The sequence below is a fragment of the Microtus pennsylvanicus genome, chromosome 7 (genome assembly GCF_037038515.1).
Source record: "Microtus pennsylvanicus isolate mMicPen1 chromosome 7, mMicPen1.hap1, whole genome shotgun sequence".
Taxonomy (NCBI): domain Eukaryota; kingdom Metazoa; phylum Chordata; class Mammalia; order Rodentia; family Cricetidae; genus Microtus; species Microtus pennsylvanicus.
Genome location: NC_134585.1, coordinates 33124205 through 33142627, shown reverse-complemented (window position 1 = coordinate 33142627; position 18423 = coordinate 33124205). Strand labels below are relative to the sequence as shown.

The following is an 18423-nucleotide window of genomic DNA, read 5'->3' as shown; positions in this document are numbered from 1 at the left end:
ATGACCAAGCAAATGGAAGTTCACAGGATGGTATATAAAGAAGAGCTATTTTTGACACAGTGTCCGTGGGTGGGTGTCCTTCAGTTCCAGGATTTCAAGAGTCTGGGCTCTGTGTGTCTGAACAAAAGCTTGAATAATTTCTAGGGCTGTTCATATTCAGAGGCAGCGTTTTTCTTGCAGCTTTTTTTGATCGCCAAAGTCAAGATCCCAGTCCTCAAATCCATAGGAGAAATCTCAGTTCTAGTCTGGCTCTGGGGCCGGGCTTCAATGACTCTGTTTAAGGTCTACTCTTTCTTGCTGGCCAGGTTTATGATGTGCCAATAGTTAAACTTTGCGTTGTAGGCAAGTCATTTCTTGCTACAGCTAGAGCTACAGCAATCCAAGGGATGCAAACCAGCAGCCAGGACTCGGGGGCTGGACCAGTTTCAGAAAGACCCTCACATTCAATGGCCTCTAGGTGCCTCAGAAGAATGGTCATCATAAACTCTTGGTGGCTTTGCCATAATCACTCTACCAACTCAATAAAGCATTGAAATGTTGCAAAACATGTGGACAAGGGGGCGCACACATGTTCTGAATATGTGCCCCTGGGAAATATTTTCTAAAGTATTGAGTTCAAATTCAATTCAGGCTAGGTAACTGGACCCAGTAATCCTGCTCTACCGATGGCCTCTCCGTGTCTCTAGGCTCACCCTTCTTTTGATCCATCCAGAGGAGAGGAACATTGAGGTACTCCTGGTACTTTACATACATTTCTTCTTTGTCCTCTCAAAGCCACAGATGGATGCCGCTAGCCTTGTTTTTATCCCTGAGAAAGCAGCACTTCAAAGGATTCTGCCCAACAGGATCACATAGCAGCCAGGTGGAGCTGGGGGCTAAGCTTGACCCCAGGTCTGTGTTGTGCTGAAGCCCTCTTCTGCCCGCCCAGCTTCCGCGCTACACCGAGTTTGCTTTCAAGTCTGATTGAAGAGAGTGTTGGATATATTTTAAGAAAAGCACAGAAAACCAAACAGTCTTAGAAGCCCTGATCGTTGTTACAAGAGCCAAGTGACTAAAGAAACCTAATTTCCTAATGGAACCCAAAGGTCCTAAACCTTCGAGAAAGACTAAAGCTCGAGCTGGCCTACTTCTTTCTTCCTGGCTCATGGTGGTTGAGATCCATTTGTTTTATTTTGTTTTCTGAGTGCTTTGCCTGAATATGTGTGTATGTGTATGCCTGGTGCCCGTGGAGGCAAGAAGAAGGCATCAGACTCTATGGAAATGAAGCTATGGATGGTTGTGAGCCACCATGTGGAGGCTGGGAACAGAGCTGCGGTCCTTTGTAGGAGCAACAAGTGCTCTTAATGGCTGAGCTACCTCTCTATCCCCATTCTTTCTGACTTTTTGCCATCACTTCTTTGCCAATGCCAGACACAATATATATGCTATGCACATAAGTCTTTGCAGAATCCTCATGGCTGCACCGGGAGTGGGGATTCTCTTGTCAACCTGAGTTGACAGAAAAGTTGACTCCATTCTAGTCCAAAGTCTAAGCCGGGAATGGGAGGTCTTGGCCCCAGTGCTATGGCTCCTCTCCCATATGAGCCATCCTTGTCTTGCCTTCCCAGCCCCTCCAGGCCCATGTCCACCCCAAGCGTATTCTCTGCATACTGTGTTAGTGCCGACTGGCCTCCGTGGTCAGAGGAGCACTTCCTGTGGAAGGCAATGTTCCCTACTCCACAAGCTTTGGAGTCAGTGTTCTGTCCCCTGCTGTCCACAAAGCCCGAGGTGATGTCATAGCGTCACAGAATGGGCTGGGTCCACTGAAAGGAGCATCATTGATTGGGTACAAGGAAAGGAGCCAGTACTTCATCTCCCTTTCCTCTCAGTCAGGTGGCTTTCCTGTGAGGATATGGTCAGTGAGGGGCTTCAGTTCCCCCACTGGCAGCTAGCCAGGTGGATGCTTGAGGTGTTTTGTGTTCCCATCTTTGCGCTGCCACCCAGAAGACAAGGTGGTTAGACTACATGGGTTCTGAATGTACGGCTTATGGTCCCGTTAGCTCCCCTTTGCTCTCAGAATCCAGGCAGAAGAGTGTCTGCAGAAGGCAAGCTAAGAGTGCTTACATTTGCCTTAGAAAGAAAACTGTAGCACCTAAATTATTTTTTAAATGTAATTTGTATTGCATTAATAGTGTGTGTGTGTGTGTGTGTGTGTGTATCATAACACACAATGCATGTGTGGAAGACAACTTGAGGGAGGTGGCTTTTATTTTCCACCATGTGGGTCCTGGGAAATCAAATTTGGCAGCAAGCTTCCTTTTCTGCTGTACCATCTTGCCGACCACTGAGAAACTTCCTAATGCAAAGATGGAAAGAACCAGCTTGCTTGCAGCTTTTACTTGAGAGCAAAGACTTCCTTAGTGTTTGACACAACTCTAAGGAAGAGTTACTTAGGGAGGAGATGCATCTATGCAATCTCTTTAAGTGGATGACAGGGGTGCAGTCCAATAATGGTTGGCAGCTGGCTTGGGCTTTCCTTTGTCACCCCTCTCAGAGCCTGAGGTCAACTAATTTTTTTTTTTACTTAAAACAAGTTATTGCTCCTAAGTTGTTGTTATTATATATTTTTTTAACAGACGCTTAAATAAAATCGTCTGGCAAGCACTGTCCCAAGAGGAAAAAGAGAGGTAAGTCATTCCATTCCACCTCAGTTTCGAAATGCCAGTGAAATTCATGTAATCGAAGCTAGCCGTTTTAAAGCATGGGGTCCAGTGGTGTTTAGAGTGTGTAACCCCCCAAACATTCACCACCCCAGAAAAAGACTTCTACATACCCATGAAGCAGGTGTTCCCTGTCTCTCTCTTCTCCAGCTTCCGCTAACTCCAGTCTGTTCTGTTTCTGTGAACCTCTCATATGATATATCGTGTGAAAGAAAGAACACACGTGGCATTGTTTCTGTCTTCTAGTACTTAATATTTAATAACTCTAATATTTCCAAAGCCCATGAAAGTTGTAGCATATATGCACATGTATACATATATGCATGCACTAAGGAAGTTATCTTTTACACACGCATACGTGTGCACGCGCACACACACACCACTGATTATCTACTCCCACTGATGAACCTTTCAGTTCCTGCTTTTTTTGGCTATTATGAAGAACGCCACTGTGCTCACGTGAGCGGACATTTCTCTATGAACACACTTTTATTCCTCTAGCATATATAGGTTTATCACACTGTAATTCTTGCTTCAGTTTTTGCGAAAGCTCCAGGCTTGCTGCCAGCAGCCACACTACTTCACAGTCCCACCGTCTCGGCACGAGCATTCCCGTTCTCACTTCCCCGTGTCCTCACCATTGGCTGCTGGATGGGCGTGATGGCGATTGCCCATAATCCTAGTGGTGGGGAGACTCATGGGTTTGAGACCAGCCCGGGCTACATAAGAAGATTTTTGACTCAAAGAACAAAACCAAACAACAATAACAACAAAACAAACCACTGGGAGTGATAATTACTTACCTCCAGCTGTACAAACTGATAAATGGGTCAGTAGGCAGTTGGCCACCCCCCCCCCATGTGAACATAATCTAAGATGGCCGTATCACCAGCTGATGTAATTGAGGGACCCCTGTCATATAGCAACATGGGTTCATACAATGCCCAGGCTTGTTTTTTCATCCATTCTAAGGACTATTTCTAATTATAACTAATCTTGAAAAGTGGGACCTTTGGGGGCTGGAGAGGTGGACTTCTGATGTCCATGTTAACAGATGAGTCTAAGGAGATTTATTGAGAAACTGAATACATTTTTCTTTTCTTCTGCTTATCTTTTCATTTCTGTTGCCTTCTTCCTTTGTTTCTCAGGTTGGACGCCATCAAGCCCCTACAATACTTGGAAAACAAGGCAGTTTTAAACAAAGCCCTGGAGCGCCTGAATTGGCCCATTTCCTTAAAAGAGCTGTCGCTGCTGGAAAACGAAATCTTGGCTGGGAAAATGTACATCCAGCAGGCGATGGAGCTCCAGGAGGCTGCCAGGAAGAACTGCACAAACAAGACCCTGGAGGAGGTGGGTCCCCGAGTTCTCTGTACCCCACCCTCCCTGCTCTCTCCATTACTTTCCCTGCCTGGGCCTCCTCTTTCTCCCACCCGCCACATACTGATTTTATAAGAGAGAAGAAGGAAATACTATTTGATTTTAACATCTTAGTTTTAGAATAAGGGATCTTTGAGTTGAGACACAACATTGAAAAGTAGCGTTTTGTCCTGATGAGATGCCCAGACTCTGATCCAAACCAGACAGAGTACTCGCCTGAGATTTTTTTTAACTACTTATTCTTGATGCTGTCTTGGATAGGTTTTCACATTTCCTTCAACATTCATATTTTTATATCTATAATAAGAGTATTAAAGCCCAGTGGACTGCTGTTAGATAAAAAGGGTATTTATGTTTTTAGTATTGAAAGCCCACAAAAATGGCATCCGTTTTTACATTAAGAAAACAAACCTAAAAAGAAACCGGCTCATCATCTCGCTGCCCAGCTAGCGCCATTTGGAGTGTTTCCTGTTGGCCCTTTTTTTCTCCTCAGATAAATCTTTTCTCTTTTTTATACTTAGGGAGTCTTTAGTATTTTATAGTCTGCCTTGAACTTAGCATTATCTCATACAGTCTCTGTGCTTTCGCTGACTCTTCAGACCGACACCTTGGTGGATATATACAGGATGTATTTAACTCCGAACTGTCTCCTTCTGGTTTGTTGGGTTTTTGCCTTTTTTGGTTGTTTTGTTTTTGCCTCTTTCTCACGCTCTTGTGAATCCCATGGTGCGTACAGTTATTTTGTGAGCATCCTGCCTTAGGAGTGGCATTTGTGGACCACAGAACATGCTCACTGGTGCTGGAATACAGTGCTCCTTTCTGACTGCATGCAGGTACTTGTAGATTTGGGCTAGTCCATCCAGAATCCTAGACAGCTTCCATATAGCCATCAAACAAAGGTCTGAAAACCATTCCGGGACAACTGCCATGCAGGATTTCTTTGTTAATTTCAGGATCTGTCAAATGAGGCAGGGTTTGCCTGACTTTAATTCCCATAGCCACTATTTTAGAGTCTCACTTTTGCTTTGAATCACTCTTATTCATGTGCATCTGCATGTGGGTTTCTACATGTGCGTGTGGTACCCAACACGGATGCTGGGTACTGAACATAGGTCTTCTGCCAAAGTAATATATACGCTCAGCTGCTGCACTATCTCTCCGGTCCCTTTGCTTTTATTGTTTTCCTTTGTTCTTTTTTTTTTACTCCACAAATTGCACTTTCCCCTTAATGTGAGAAGCTATACCTTTTGTGCAGGAAAAAAAATGGTATCATGAAGCGTTAGGCATCTATTCCTGTTGTTCAAAGAGACTTCCTTGGAAGCATCCACTGCATCCTGGTAAGGCTCCTTCTGGCTACCAGCATTTCTCTGTTGACTGGCGGGTGTCAAAGGATGCCTAAGAATCCAGAGGACCAAACATGAACTCCCTACTTTCCCCTGAGAATGTTCTTCGTCTACCTCTTCCTGCCTTCTCATCCTTTTGTTTACTATCTAAAATATTTATGAGCATCCCCAAAGTGCTAGGTGTGATGGCAGATGCCAGCCGTGCCTAGAACACACTAAGTCCTGCTCTCATTTGGATGGGGGAGAGAGAGAATTATTGGATCCCAGTAATGGATTTTCTCATTCCAACCTCTTCATACATATGCATAGTCTTCTTTTAGATTCTTTTAGCAAAGGGCAATGACTTGGAACAATGATTATAAGTTAGAGAAGAGCAAACTTTCAACTCCTAAGACCCCTGAATTTAATGTGTCGCAATAATGGTCAAAGTTCCCTCCCATGGATCTATGAGAAATGTTTATGTGTATCCGATGTTTGAGGTCACTCTGCTTGGTCCAGCTAGAGTGCGTGGTCGAGTGATTTTGGGGCAGCATCATGACTTTCTGATGGTAAGGGAAGGAGATGAGCTACAAACACTATGACCAGGGAGTCTGGTCTTGCTCTTCACCTTCGGACTTCCCCTGACCATCTGGATGGCAGCAGATGATGGATGGATGGATGGATGGATGGATGGATGGATGGATGGATGGATGACTGTAAGCTGAGAACCACCATTCTTACTGATCTGCAAGCATCCTGCATACTCTGTGCTTGAGTGCCTAACAATTTCCCCTGCGATCCATAATCCACCAGTTTTATGACATCCCCAGCTTGTCTCGCTGACCATATAATGAGAAACCTTAAGTCTGAAAAGCTTAAAACTCCTCTCCCCAGCACCGTCTTATTGCCATAATTACAGATTTCACTCTCCCTTGCTAAGCCTGCAGCCCCAAAGCTGGGCTGTGAAGGGCATCAGGGAACGATCACTGACTTTCTGGGGGCTCCGTGGGAGCCTGGTCTAGGAAAGCTCAGATGCACAGTTCTGAGCATTTTCCTAAGAAATGCAGATTGTTCCCATAGCAAATCCTACAGAATCCACAGCTAGAAAGATCCAAAGCTCTCTTTATCCCCGTGGCCTTGACCACCTGGGGTGATTCGGCAGCGTGAAATCTTTTTAAAGCTCTGAGAACCTGTCATCAACACTCTGGACAAAGCCTCGGGGATGTAGCCACACAGCTGGCAACATGTGTTTGCTTCTCAAAGCATGGCGAATGAGGAATCTGGAGCCCATGGATTTTATGAATGATGAATTTTGTGTGCTACTTTAGGAAAAACTTTCCAGGGTAGAGTATTAGGAAAACGCACAAAGGAAAGAGGTGTGAGTGAGTTGGGTAAAGTACAACTGGGGGAGAGACCATTTGAACCTAGGACCTTACGCCAGGTGGTGACTTGGACACTGTGTGTCGGAGGAATGGAGACCTAGAAGAAAGCATCTTTGAATTGTATAAAGTGAAGCCAGACTATGCATAGTGTCTTTGTTCCCATATAGTAACTGTACCAATTGTTTTTTGTGCATGACAACCCATTTTGTCTACAGTTTTCAGATTCCCTCTTAAAGAGGGTAAGAGGCATCACACCTTAACTCTGCTTGTGAGCCTTTGTTGTGCCATCGTGAAAACATCTGTCTGCTATGCTAGCATCTGGATCTGATGGGACGCTGGTTCCCTAGTGCTGTGAACATCCTCTGATAGTATAAGACCTCTCATGGAAAGATGGGAGGATACATGTCTGGGCTATGAAATAATGACATTGTCATCTGAGAAAAAATTAGATGTGAAAACCAGCCACATTATCCCCAGACCGCAATGCAGTGCAGATCCAAGCTAGGATCTGAAACATGCATAGGTGTGATGACCTAAATGCGCAAGAATCTCAGACCGACAGAGGGAGGGGTGGAAGGGTGCGTGAGAGAGGGTAACAAAGAGGACATGCGGCCAGCACTGGAGTGACCACAGCAGCTAGAGTTCCTAGCAGAATATGCTGCCCAGGAACTCCTGTCACTGGAAGAAATCAAAGGAGGAGGAACACACACACATAAACGTGTGTGCACACACACATGTGCATACACACACCACAAAGGCCATTGACCAGAAGATGCCTGGTATCTTGTTCCGGAGTAAATGTCAACTTCGAGGATCCCTAAGGTGGCAAACGCCACATCCACGTTGTCACTAAAGGCTTCACTGAAGATTCTTACTGGATGGACCCCAGCACTCTCCCGCCGCCAAGGTGCTCTTTGTGCTCTGCCACAGATGCCACCCAAGCACCATAAACCGGTCTGGGAATGGTTTTTACCCACTTATCCGGAGTACGAGCACTGAGTGTGGAAAGCATATCAGTGGAACCCAGGCAGGGAACGAAACAATCCATTTAGTCAGTGATGCAGAGGAGCATCAGTGCAAGGGCTGTATTCAGGTGAGGGACGTCAGGGTCAGCCACAGGAAAGAATGGCAAACCTAGAGCCCAGCAACAGCAAGGGATGGTGGAAACCATAGAAACCAACAATAGGGAGACTGCTGCCCTGATTTTTCTCTCCTTTTCCTTTCTGTTTGCAGTCAGTACCTCCCGTAGTCTGCTGCTCCAGAACCAGTAAGAGAAACGGTCTGGTCCCTGGTGAGCCGTGTCTGGGTACACAGAGCAGGGCCCTCAGAGAGGAGCAGAGAGTGTGTGTAGGGGGTGAGTGGGTGGCGGGAGACTAGCCCAGAGACGGAGATGTCTTGGGAGGCTTTTCTAAAGACCTAGAGTTTATTTGTGTACCATGGAGTTACATGAGAAACATACATCAAACAGGAAACTGGTGTTGGGCCATGCCAGGCAGTGGCACAAAAGGAGCATCAATAACATCCACGTGGCAGGTCCCCAAGCGCCAGTGACTTTCAGCGCTCAATAAAGACATTTGGGGTTTTCCTTTCTGTACTTTTTCCCTTTAATAAGCAAACAGGTGTGGTTATTTTTCATGATAGCCCTTGAAGTTGCTAAGAGCAGTGGGCTGGAAGTCTTGCCTTCAGAGATTGTCTCCTCCAGAGCCCAGAGCTGTCCCCGGTGCCAGGGAGGGGATGGCCAGTTTTCTTCTTTAGGGATTCATCCCTATAACATTTTCCTAAGCATCATAGTAGCTGTTCACAAAGTGTCACTAACTGGAATGTGCAAAAGACCAGCCAACTCCCTGTGTATGATCTGCTCAGAAAACAACACCCCAAAGGGAAGTAGAAGCTGCCGGGAGGTTTAGGGGACCTTCGTTTCTCATGCTATTTCCTCAAGGTATCCCCTTCCCCAAGGAGGAGAGAAGACAACTCTTTTAGAGACACCCCCCCCACCTCCCTCTGGTTTTGAAAAGCCAAGCTAAGTACTCACAGCTACTGAAAGGGGTAGGGACAAAAGTCCCTCTTGAGCAGGATGGCAAACTTGCTGTTTGGAGACAACCTTTGCAAAAAGACTTGACCTCCTCTCCAGGACTAAGGAAACCCTGCTTAGAGCTCATTCTTTGACGCGCTATCTACCCTCTGTTAAAACCATGAGTTTACAGAGAGGAATCACGCTGAGACGAACACACCACGGATACCATCGGTAGACTCCCAGATCTGGTCAGGAGTTACCGCCTCTTCTCCTACATTTTCTCTACATTTTTCCCTCATTCTCTCTTCAGAGCCCATTTTTAAAGGAGTAAAGACCTTGGATGTCTTTAGGGTTGGAAAGGAGGGAGGCGGAGAACACATCACACTGGCTCTGTCCCGTTCACCAAGCCTCTGAATGGAGTAATATTATTCATAAAGACAGTTTGCAAAATTTCTGGCCTCATAATTGGGACCCCTAGAGAGAAAGGTCAGAGCACTCTGTCCTGCCATGAATTATCTTAATCATAGCAGTCACAGACCTCCTTGACCGAAGGACAAGGCAGGGGTTACTAAGCAAACTAGGGGTGCTGCTGGAGCGATTTCGGGGTTCTGTATGGTAGAGTTCGGGGATTCCAGAGAACAGAAACATTTAGGGATAGTTGTTTTGCATAACTTTGAAGTGGAGATTAGTTGTAGTTCAACTGTGGGCATGTGGCTACAGCTGCTGCAGATGCATGCTGTTACTGAACGGGAAAGTGAAAAGCACCGAATATCTAGGAACCGTGCTCTTCCTACCAATCTAATCCCAAGAACACGAACTGGAAAGAAGCCATGGCATGGCAGGAGGGTGGCATCTCTTGGGATCTTGGCATATATCACCTGGTGACTGAATCTGGAAAAATAAATCAAGGAGTTCACTGGATTTTGAAGGCAAGGCTGAAGCTTTTCCCCATGGCCACTGCTCTTCTGACTTCCTCTGCGGACCCTGTAGCCACTCTTCTCTGGGGCCTAAGCTTAAGCTTGGAGCTACGCCGGCCAGTATTTTCTGCTCTCTCTGTTTCTTCCAATCATTGCATCCTGTGGATGTCTTTGTAGAAGTCAGTGTTTGATTTGTATTTTGAGCGTGTACCTAGGTGAGCTGAGGCAAGAAAGAGATAGGCTAAGGTGTTTTTTGTCGTGGACCATGCAGCATCTCTAAAGCCGTCAGCACAGCTCAAAAACATTGGCTATCAAGTTTTGGGGAAAAGTTGTCAAAATTCCGGCTGCAGGGACAGCTTGTCTAACAGCCCCGATGATCTGTCTTTCTACCCTGGGATGCCCATGTTTTGCTTGTGAGGCACAAATTGTCGTTTTGATGCAGGCCCTTGAGATGTGCTTTTCCTTGATGACTCAGCTTTGTCTGTGAGTCTCGTCCGTCATGCTGAGGTACAAAAATACCACCGAAGAAGCCATGTGAGTGCCCTTTCCATAAAATTACATGCTGTGGAATCGACTAGAAAGGAACGCTTGCCAATGGCAGGAGCAGTTGGAAACCTGAAGAGTAAATGGGAATCACTGGTACTTCAGTGTTAGTCATGTCTCTGGATGGTTTGAAGGGAACAGTACTCTCAGCCATTTAGAAAGGCCTTTGTGGCATTTAAAATGACAGCCAGCACTCTCTCCACTGGGGCCCGCCCGTTGTTGCCACCCATGTGGAGGAAGATCTCCATAGAGTTAAAGGCTGATGCACGTCAGATGAACTGACAAGGGAAGAATTACAATGGGGCAAAGAGAGAGAGAGAGAGAGAGAGAGAGAGAGAGAGAGAGAGAGAGAAAAGAACTTGGTATTTTAGGCAACTGATTTCATAGATCTGTACTCTGAATGCATTTTAAAAACATAAAAGAAAAATTAATCCATGCCCTTCTGCTTGGAACATTAAGTGCTTGGGATCCAAAGGTAAAAAGAATCGAGTTAAATGAATGTTGATAGTCTGTGAGCCTGAAGAGAGGACTTCAGACATGGGTTCTAATGAGCAACTTGCCACAACAGCCTCTCTGGAACTGCTGTGCACACGTGGCTTTGGAATAGCAGGCTGTGGTCTGTCCGGAGGCAGGCAGACTCCCCGGCAGCCAACTTGGTCTTGGATGTGAACATGGGTGTCAAGAAGCACAGAGATTGTAAACTTTATATCAAAGTGGAGTTTGTTTTTTGTTTTTTTAAGCCATCACTGATTTGACTCGATATGTTCCAGTCTCTCAGTTTTCCCAGTGACTGGAATATTCTACAAGGACGCTTACAGTCAATTTTGCCTGCAAGATATTTTGGCTGAGAAATCTGTAGAACTCATATTCTCAGTTCTGGCACTGAAAATATGAGCAACACATTGGTGTCCTGGTACACATGAGGCTTAGCTGTCTCCTAGAGTGCAGAAGCAGATCTTTCCAGACAGAAACAGAAAGCTAAAGGATGGCTGAGAGCATGTGGTTTTCTAGGAAGGTCAAGAGATGCTGCCCAATCATTCAACCAGGCAGGCAGCACGCAGAGATGTGGTGTCTGTGTCCTGGTCCAGACTCATCCTCCAGAGGCCATTTGTAGGCTACACTTTTGTCTGTATTTAAATGATTTTTGTATGCTTTAGGTTTACATATGTGTGTATGTATGCATATCTGTATGTATTTCCAGGATTCCTATGTCCTTACCCTCCACCCCCAAGATTTCCTGCTGGTCTGACTGCACACAGCTATTCCCTGGAGATTTCTCTTCCTGCTCTTGGACTGAATCCTGCCTCCTAGAGTTTCTTGTTGCTCTTACTTGCTTTGCTCCTTCTTTTTGCTGGAGTACATTTCCGAGTAGCTTCCTAAGCCAGGATGAACCGAAGGGAGATGCTTCTACTTAGGGAGATGATTGTATGTTTAAGCTGCCCTTTGATTTGATCCATGGCTTACTGGTATTTAGAATCCTAGACTGTAGTAATATGGGCGACGAGGCTGCGTCCCCAACACCCCAGCCGCCTGCTAGCTTATGCCCGAAATAACAACACACAAACTGTATTCATTTAAACACTGCTTGGCCCATTAGCTTTAGCCCTTACTAGCTAATTCTAATATCCCAATCAACCCATCTCTAATAAACTGTAGCACCGGTCTTACCGGGAAAGATTCTAGCCTATGTCCTTCCTGGGTTGGAGCTTCATCGCGTGTGTCTGCCCGGGAGAGCAGAGCATGGCGTCTCTCTGAGGCGTCTGCTCCCGAGAGAAGAGCTGTCGAGTCTGAGCTCACTTCCTCTTCCTCCCAGCACTCCATTCTGTTTACTCCACCTACCTATGTTCTAACCAATAAAATGGGCCAAGGCAGTTCCTTTATTAGCCAATGACCTTCCTCCATCACTAGACTGGGATTTTCTTCCAGAACTTGGAAAAGGGTGGCCCATTGCCTTCTAGTAGGATGGTTTGCCCAGCAGGGGAAGTAAGGGCTTGGATAATCCAGTCCATAGCCCATGCATTTCTTTTCTGTGAGGTAGCGTTTCTAAGGGTTTGTCGTTGCCATGGAGGGGTGGGGTAGGCTTCTGTGTTTCTGTAAACCCCTGTGTTTTCACACTTGCCTCTCAGAGATGTTGGCTGTGGTTGACTTCTCTGTTGAAAGCATAATCTCCTCATAGTTCTGCGAAGGCAGCAGCTTGGGCCATGGTTCTCAAGTGGTGTGCATCCAGCCGTGACGCCATCTAGAATCTTAGGAATTCTAGTTGTATGTACAGTTTTTGAAAAGTTTCCCTTTTCTTCAATTAGTTGTTCAATTCTTTCACTCTAAACTAAATTATATATATCTTATTATATGTTATATATAATTACTATACATATAATTATATATCTGTAACAATAGATAGCATTTACATAATATATAATTATATATGACATGTATATATCACACATAACAGTTGCATTTATATAATATATAATTATATATGATATGCAATTATATATAACATATAATAAAATATATATAATTTAGTTTAGATTGAAGAAATTGGATAACTAATTGATGAAAAGAGAAACTATATATATTACACTATATATATTACATAAATTATATATTATATAAAATACATGCACATCATTATATATGATTATATAATATATAATTATATAAAATATATAAATAAATAGATTTTAGTTTAGAGTGAAATTATATATATAGATAGATAGATAGATAGATAGATAGATAGATAGATAGATAGATAGATAGAGAGAAACAGAAAGAGAGAGCCCCAAAGTTACCTGTGTGGGAAGGGTAGCCAGTTAATGCAGGACAGAGGTGTCCAGATGAGCATGTGGTACACACGATGAGCAGTGGTGGCTGCCGGGCTCCCTCTAGTCAATACTGTCTGCACTGCCTTTGCTCATCACTTTGTACTGTTGGTCTTTTTCAGCAGCAGAAATCACAAGGGTGTCCAACAAAGAAAACCAAATCAAGGAAAGTAGATCCCCTCAAAGGCCGGAAGGTCATTGCCAGATGTGAGGAGAATGGCTTCTATTTTCCAGGTACATTTTTCAGACTCGTTTGCTAAGCAACCTGATACTGGGGAGAGGAGGGCTCAACCCGAACTTTCCCTAGAACACTGACGTTTCGTGAGCTTGACTAAAGATGTTCTGCTTCTCAAGCAAAAAATAGTTCTTTCTCATAGGTGGGGCAAAAGAGTAGTAGAAAATAACATTTCTTTTAATCTCGCCTTTGTATTGAGAACACATTTCTATTACAACCTACTGTGTTGCGTATGTGTATAATATTCTGAACATGCCAATCCACATTTATTTATTTTATTTGTGGGGAAGGGGTGGACATATGTGCCATGGCATGTGGTGTCGGGAGGGAGTCAGAGAACAACTTGCAATAATCGATTTCTTGCTTCTACCATATGGGTTCCAGGGATCAAACTCAGGTCATTGGGCTTGGTCACAAGCACCTCAACCTCCCGAGCTACCTCACCAGCCCTGGAAATACTATGGTGAACAGATACGTGGATATTCTTGTCCTCAGGGATGTTGTTTCTTACCAAGGGACACAGGGGCGCCACCAGATAAACAATAAAAATACTTAACATGTTAGATATAGTACCATAAGGGGAAAACCAAGCCACAAAGAGAGCTGTGTCATGGAGAAGGTTGCAATTCTAAATACAGTGCTTACGGAAAGGCTCCTGGGGAAAATGACATGATAAGGGCATAGAGAAGGTGGTGCCACCGTTAGATTATCTGGAAGAAAGATTCAAGGCTCTAGTGCAAGAGACACATTTCAGGGGAAGCAGACTAGCACAGTTGACTGGAGAGATGTTCCCAAGACATCCTGCGAGATGTGATTCCTGAAGGAACCAGCTGGATACACTCAGCGGGGAATGGAGGCGTGAAAAGGCCTTTGTCGACAGCGGAAATAATACCTGGCAAGAGCTAGGGAGTAAAGATACTGTGTCTGGAGATAGAAAAGCGACTCTGGCGGGCACCGGGAACACCGGAGAGCAGTGAGAAATAATAAAGCTGTCTTAGTTAGGGTTTCTGTTGCTGTGATGAAACACCATGGCCAAAAGCAAGTTGGAGAGGAAAGGGTTTATTTGGCTCACACTTGTATATCACTGTTCATGGATTAAGGAAGTCAGGACTGAAACTCAAACGGGATAGGAACCTGGAGGCAGGAGCTGATGCAGATGCCACAGAGGAATGCTGCTTACTGGCTTGCTCTTCTTGGCCTGTTCACCCTGCTTTCTTATAGTACCCACACCCACAATAAACTGGGCCCTCCCACATCAGTCACTAATGAAGAAAATGCCTACAGCCTGATCCTATGGAGGCATTTTCTCAGTAGAGGTTCCCTTGTCTCAGATAGTTCCTCTAGCTTGTGTCAAGTTGACGTAAAACTAGCCAGCACAAAAGCTTTCCAAGTCGGTAAGCCCGGGGTCGCTCACAGTAGGCACTTCTGAGCAGTTTGCACTTTGCTCTCAGGGCATTAGTCACATGTAAAGCCGGGAGAGGGGCTGGAGAGACGACCCCGCAGCCTGGATGGAAAGTCAGGGGTATGTGCTTAGGATATGCGCTGAGGGTGCCTGTGAGATGCCCAGCAAAACACGTCAGAGAAGCCTCTGGAGTCTGGAGTCTGGAAAGGGACTCTGGAGACAGAGCTTCTGGAAACATCAACGCAAGGATAGCCACTGAAACATGGGAAGGGTGAGCAGGCGAAAGATGACCCTGGAGAAGCCTGGAAGGAACAGCCAATTAAAATGCAGAAGCCTCACCATTCATCAAATGTAATTAAATAATCTCTGTACCATGTAGAAGTGAATTCAGCAAAGCATTTGGCTTCCAGTCAGTATGTGACTAGAACTATGGACTAAGTAAGATGTCTTCTTTGAAATCTGGAAAATGAACTTGGAGTTGATTGGACGGAAGGAAATAGAGCCAAGCTCTGAAATAGCTCACAGGCAAAGCATGAAAGTGCAGTGCCGGATCAGTGGGCCGGGTGGGGTGGGAAGCTCCCCTTGCTTGGGGCTGAGAGGGGGTCACAGGAGGCCCTTTCTGGGGAGGCATCGTGACTTTCTGAAGTTAAGCCATGGAGAGGATCCTAAGTGAATCTGCCGTTCAAGTGGAGTGTACAAAGGACTGCATCCCAGATGGGTGGCTTATAGAGTAGGGTTTGATGGCTGGCCAGGACTCTAGGAAGATGAAGAATGGCTCAGACTTCCCAGCATCGCTGCTGTGTGTGTCCAGGCTGGGGGAACAGAGAAACAGCGTTAACGTCATAGCCACCTAAAGTCCCTGAGACCGTATGGCATTTTGTTCTTAAGCATGTCATCGGAGCCAGTAAGCATCCTCATAACTGCATGTGAGCTGCCTGACAGAAACATTTAAATTTGTTGCAGCTGTGATTGAATTCAAATATGTTGATGTGGAGGAAGTAAACATTTGAATTTAGTTACAGAACCAGTCATTTTGATCCATGGCTTGTCAGTAAACATTAACGCCACCAAATTCAATGTCAGTCTGTGGGGCTGGTCAGTGGGTAAAGCACATGCCATGCAAGCGTGGGGACTTGACTTGAGGTCCCCAGAACTGCCACTAAGTCAGTCGCAACAGTGCCCATCTGGAATGCCGGCACTCCCACAGGGAGATAGGAGACAGAGGAGAAGCTCATGGCGCAGCTCCCCTGGCATGGACAGTGGTGAGCAAGAGGCTCTCCAATAAGGGATAATGAGTGCACATTGTTAGCGCTTGGAGTTCAGGTCACAGCCTGGTGGATGAACTCACAAGTGTAAGTAGTGTGCTAAACGAGTGGCAAGGGTTTGCTAACAGCCCGCCCTGTCCAGGGAGAGGAGTTTGCAAGGGATAAGGAGAAGAGCTCCTGAGGGTGCCCTCAGACCTCTCCACATGCACCAAGGCATGTGTGCACCGGCACTCACCCACACAAACAAGCGCAGTGCGCAGGAGAGCTATAGATCACGGACTCTGTGCCTTTCCACCCTTCAGAGTCAACGGATCTTTTTAAAATTGAAGAGCCTGAGCCGGGAAGTGGTGGCGCACGCCTTTAATCCCAGCACTTGGGAGGCAGAGGCAGGCGGATCTCTGTGAGTTCGAGACCAGCCTGGTCTACAAGAGCTAGTTCCAGGATAGGCTCCAAAACCACAGAGAAACCCTGTCTCGAAAAACCAAAAAAAAAAAAAAAAAAATTGAAGAGCCTGTGACTTCCCCTCTAGAGTCCGTTTTTCTATAAATAAATAAACCCTCGAAAAGTTACAAGAAAAATGGAGAATTCTTAAGTTCCCTTTACCCAGATTCACTAATTTTTATCATTTTGTTACATTTATACATTTTGTAACATTTTATACTGTGAGACTTTTACTCTTTCACATTTTCACTTTCCTATGCACACACACACATACATACAGAGAGACACACTCAGACACACATATATACAGACACACACACAGACACACACACAGACACACACATACACACACACATACATACAGAGAGACACACTCAGACACACATATATACAGACACACACACAGACACACACACAGACACACACATACACACACACATACATACAGAGAGACACACTCAGACACACATATATACAGACACACACACAGAGACACACAGACACACAGAGACACACATACATACAGAGTGACACACTCAGACACACATATATACAGACACACACACATACAGACACACATACATACAGAGTGACACACTCACACACACACAGAGACACACACATACAGACACACATACAGAGACACACATACATACAGAGAGACACACTCAGACACGCAGAGACACACACACATACACACACACACATACAGACACACATACATACAGAGTGACACACTCACACACACACACAGACACACACACAGAGACACACACCTACAGACACACATACAGAGACACACATACATACAGAGAAACACACTCAGACACGCAAAGACACACACACATACAGACACATACACAGAGACCTACATACATACACAGACAGACACACACAGACACACGCACATAGAGACACACATACATACACATACACACATGCAGACACACACACATACAGACACACACACAGACCCATATACATACACAGACACACACACATCTTTTCTGAACTGTTAGAGGTTAGGCAGCGCTCATCACAACTCTATTGGAAACGGCAGGCACTAGCCTAGAAGAACCACCATAAACGTGGCCTTCAGGAATGCTGACATCACCGTACACCTTCGTATGCTTCCGCCTTTGTCACTTGCCTGCCAATGCCTTCCACTTTTTCTTTAGTGCAGATTTGAATCCAGAGCCACATGTTACATTTGGCAAACATGAACCCTTAGTGATTTCTTTTTTTAAAATAGGGTCTCACTATGTAGTTCTGGCTGGCTTAGAACTTGCTTTGTAGACCAGACTAACCTCAAACTCACAGAGATCTGCCTGCCTCTGTCTCCCGAGTGCTGGGCTTAAAGGTGTGCACAGCCACCACACAACACTCCTAAATCTAGAATTTTGCTTTAACCTTTTCTGTAAACATTCATGACGCTAATGTTAAAAGCAAGGGCAGTTGCGGGTGGCCTGACGCAGTTTGGTTTAGCTCAGAGTCAACATGTACATTCTTTCCTACAAGACAACCTGGGTGGTGTCACTCAGATGCCATTCTGTCCAGAGGCACATGATGTCCATCTGTCCTCGAAGTAGTAGTAATTTGGACCATATGGTTGGTATGAGTTTGCAATGTGTCTTTAAAAAAAAAGCATCCGGGCAGTGGTGGCACACGCCTTTAATCCCAGCACTCGGGAGGCAGAGGCAGGCGGATCTCTGGGAGTTTGAGGCCAGCCTGGTCTACAAGAGCTAGTTCCAGGACGGGCACCAAAGCTACAGAGAAACCCTGTCTCGAAAATCAAAAAAAAAAAAAAAAGGCAAATTGGTTTTAATAGACAACTTATTGGTGAATCTTTCTGGTGCTGTTGTTCTAAACTTCCTAATCTTTCCTCAAGGAAAGGTCTGATTTAAATTCTGTCAGCAGCAGGCAGCATTGCAGTAATGAGCTGGGTGCCCATTGCCTGAAGTCAGAGCTACGCTGGTGCACACTCAGCCTGGCTGGCTGTTACTG

The 18423-nt window shown here is 45.3% G+C and overlaps 1 protein-coding gene across 1 annotated transcript in view; it reads left to right on the top strand.

The window, feature by feature from the left end:
* Vwa3b (von Willebrand factor A domain containing 3B) overlaps positions 1-18423 on the top strand; it is a 178044-nt gene that overhangs the window by 140902 nt on the left and 18719 nt on the right. The window contains exons 21-23 of the mRNA XM_075978890.1: positions 2616-2666; positions 3848-4049; positions 13199-13310. Coding sequence (XP_075835005.1) covers positions 2616-2666; positions 3848-4049; positions 13199-13310 — 365 coding nt within the window. The remainder of the gene's footprint in view (positions 1-2615; positions 2667-3847; positions 4050-13198; positions 13311-18423) is intronic.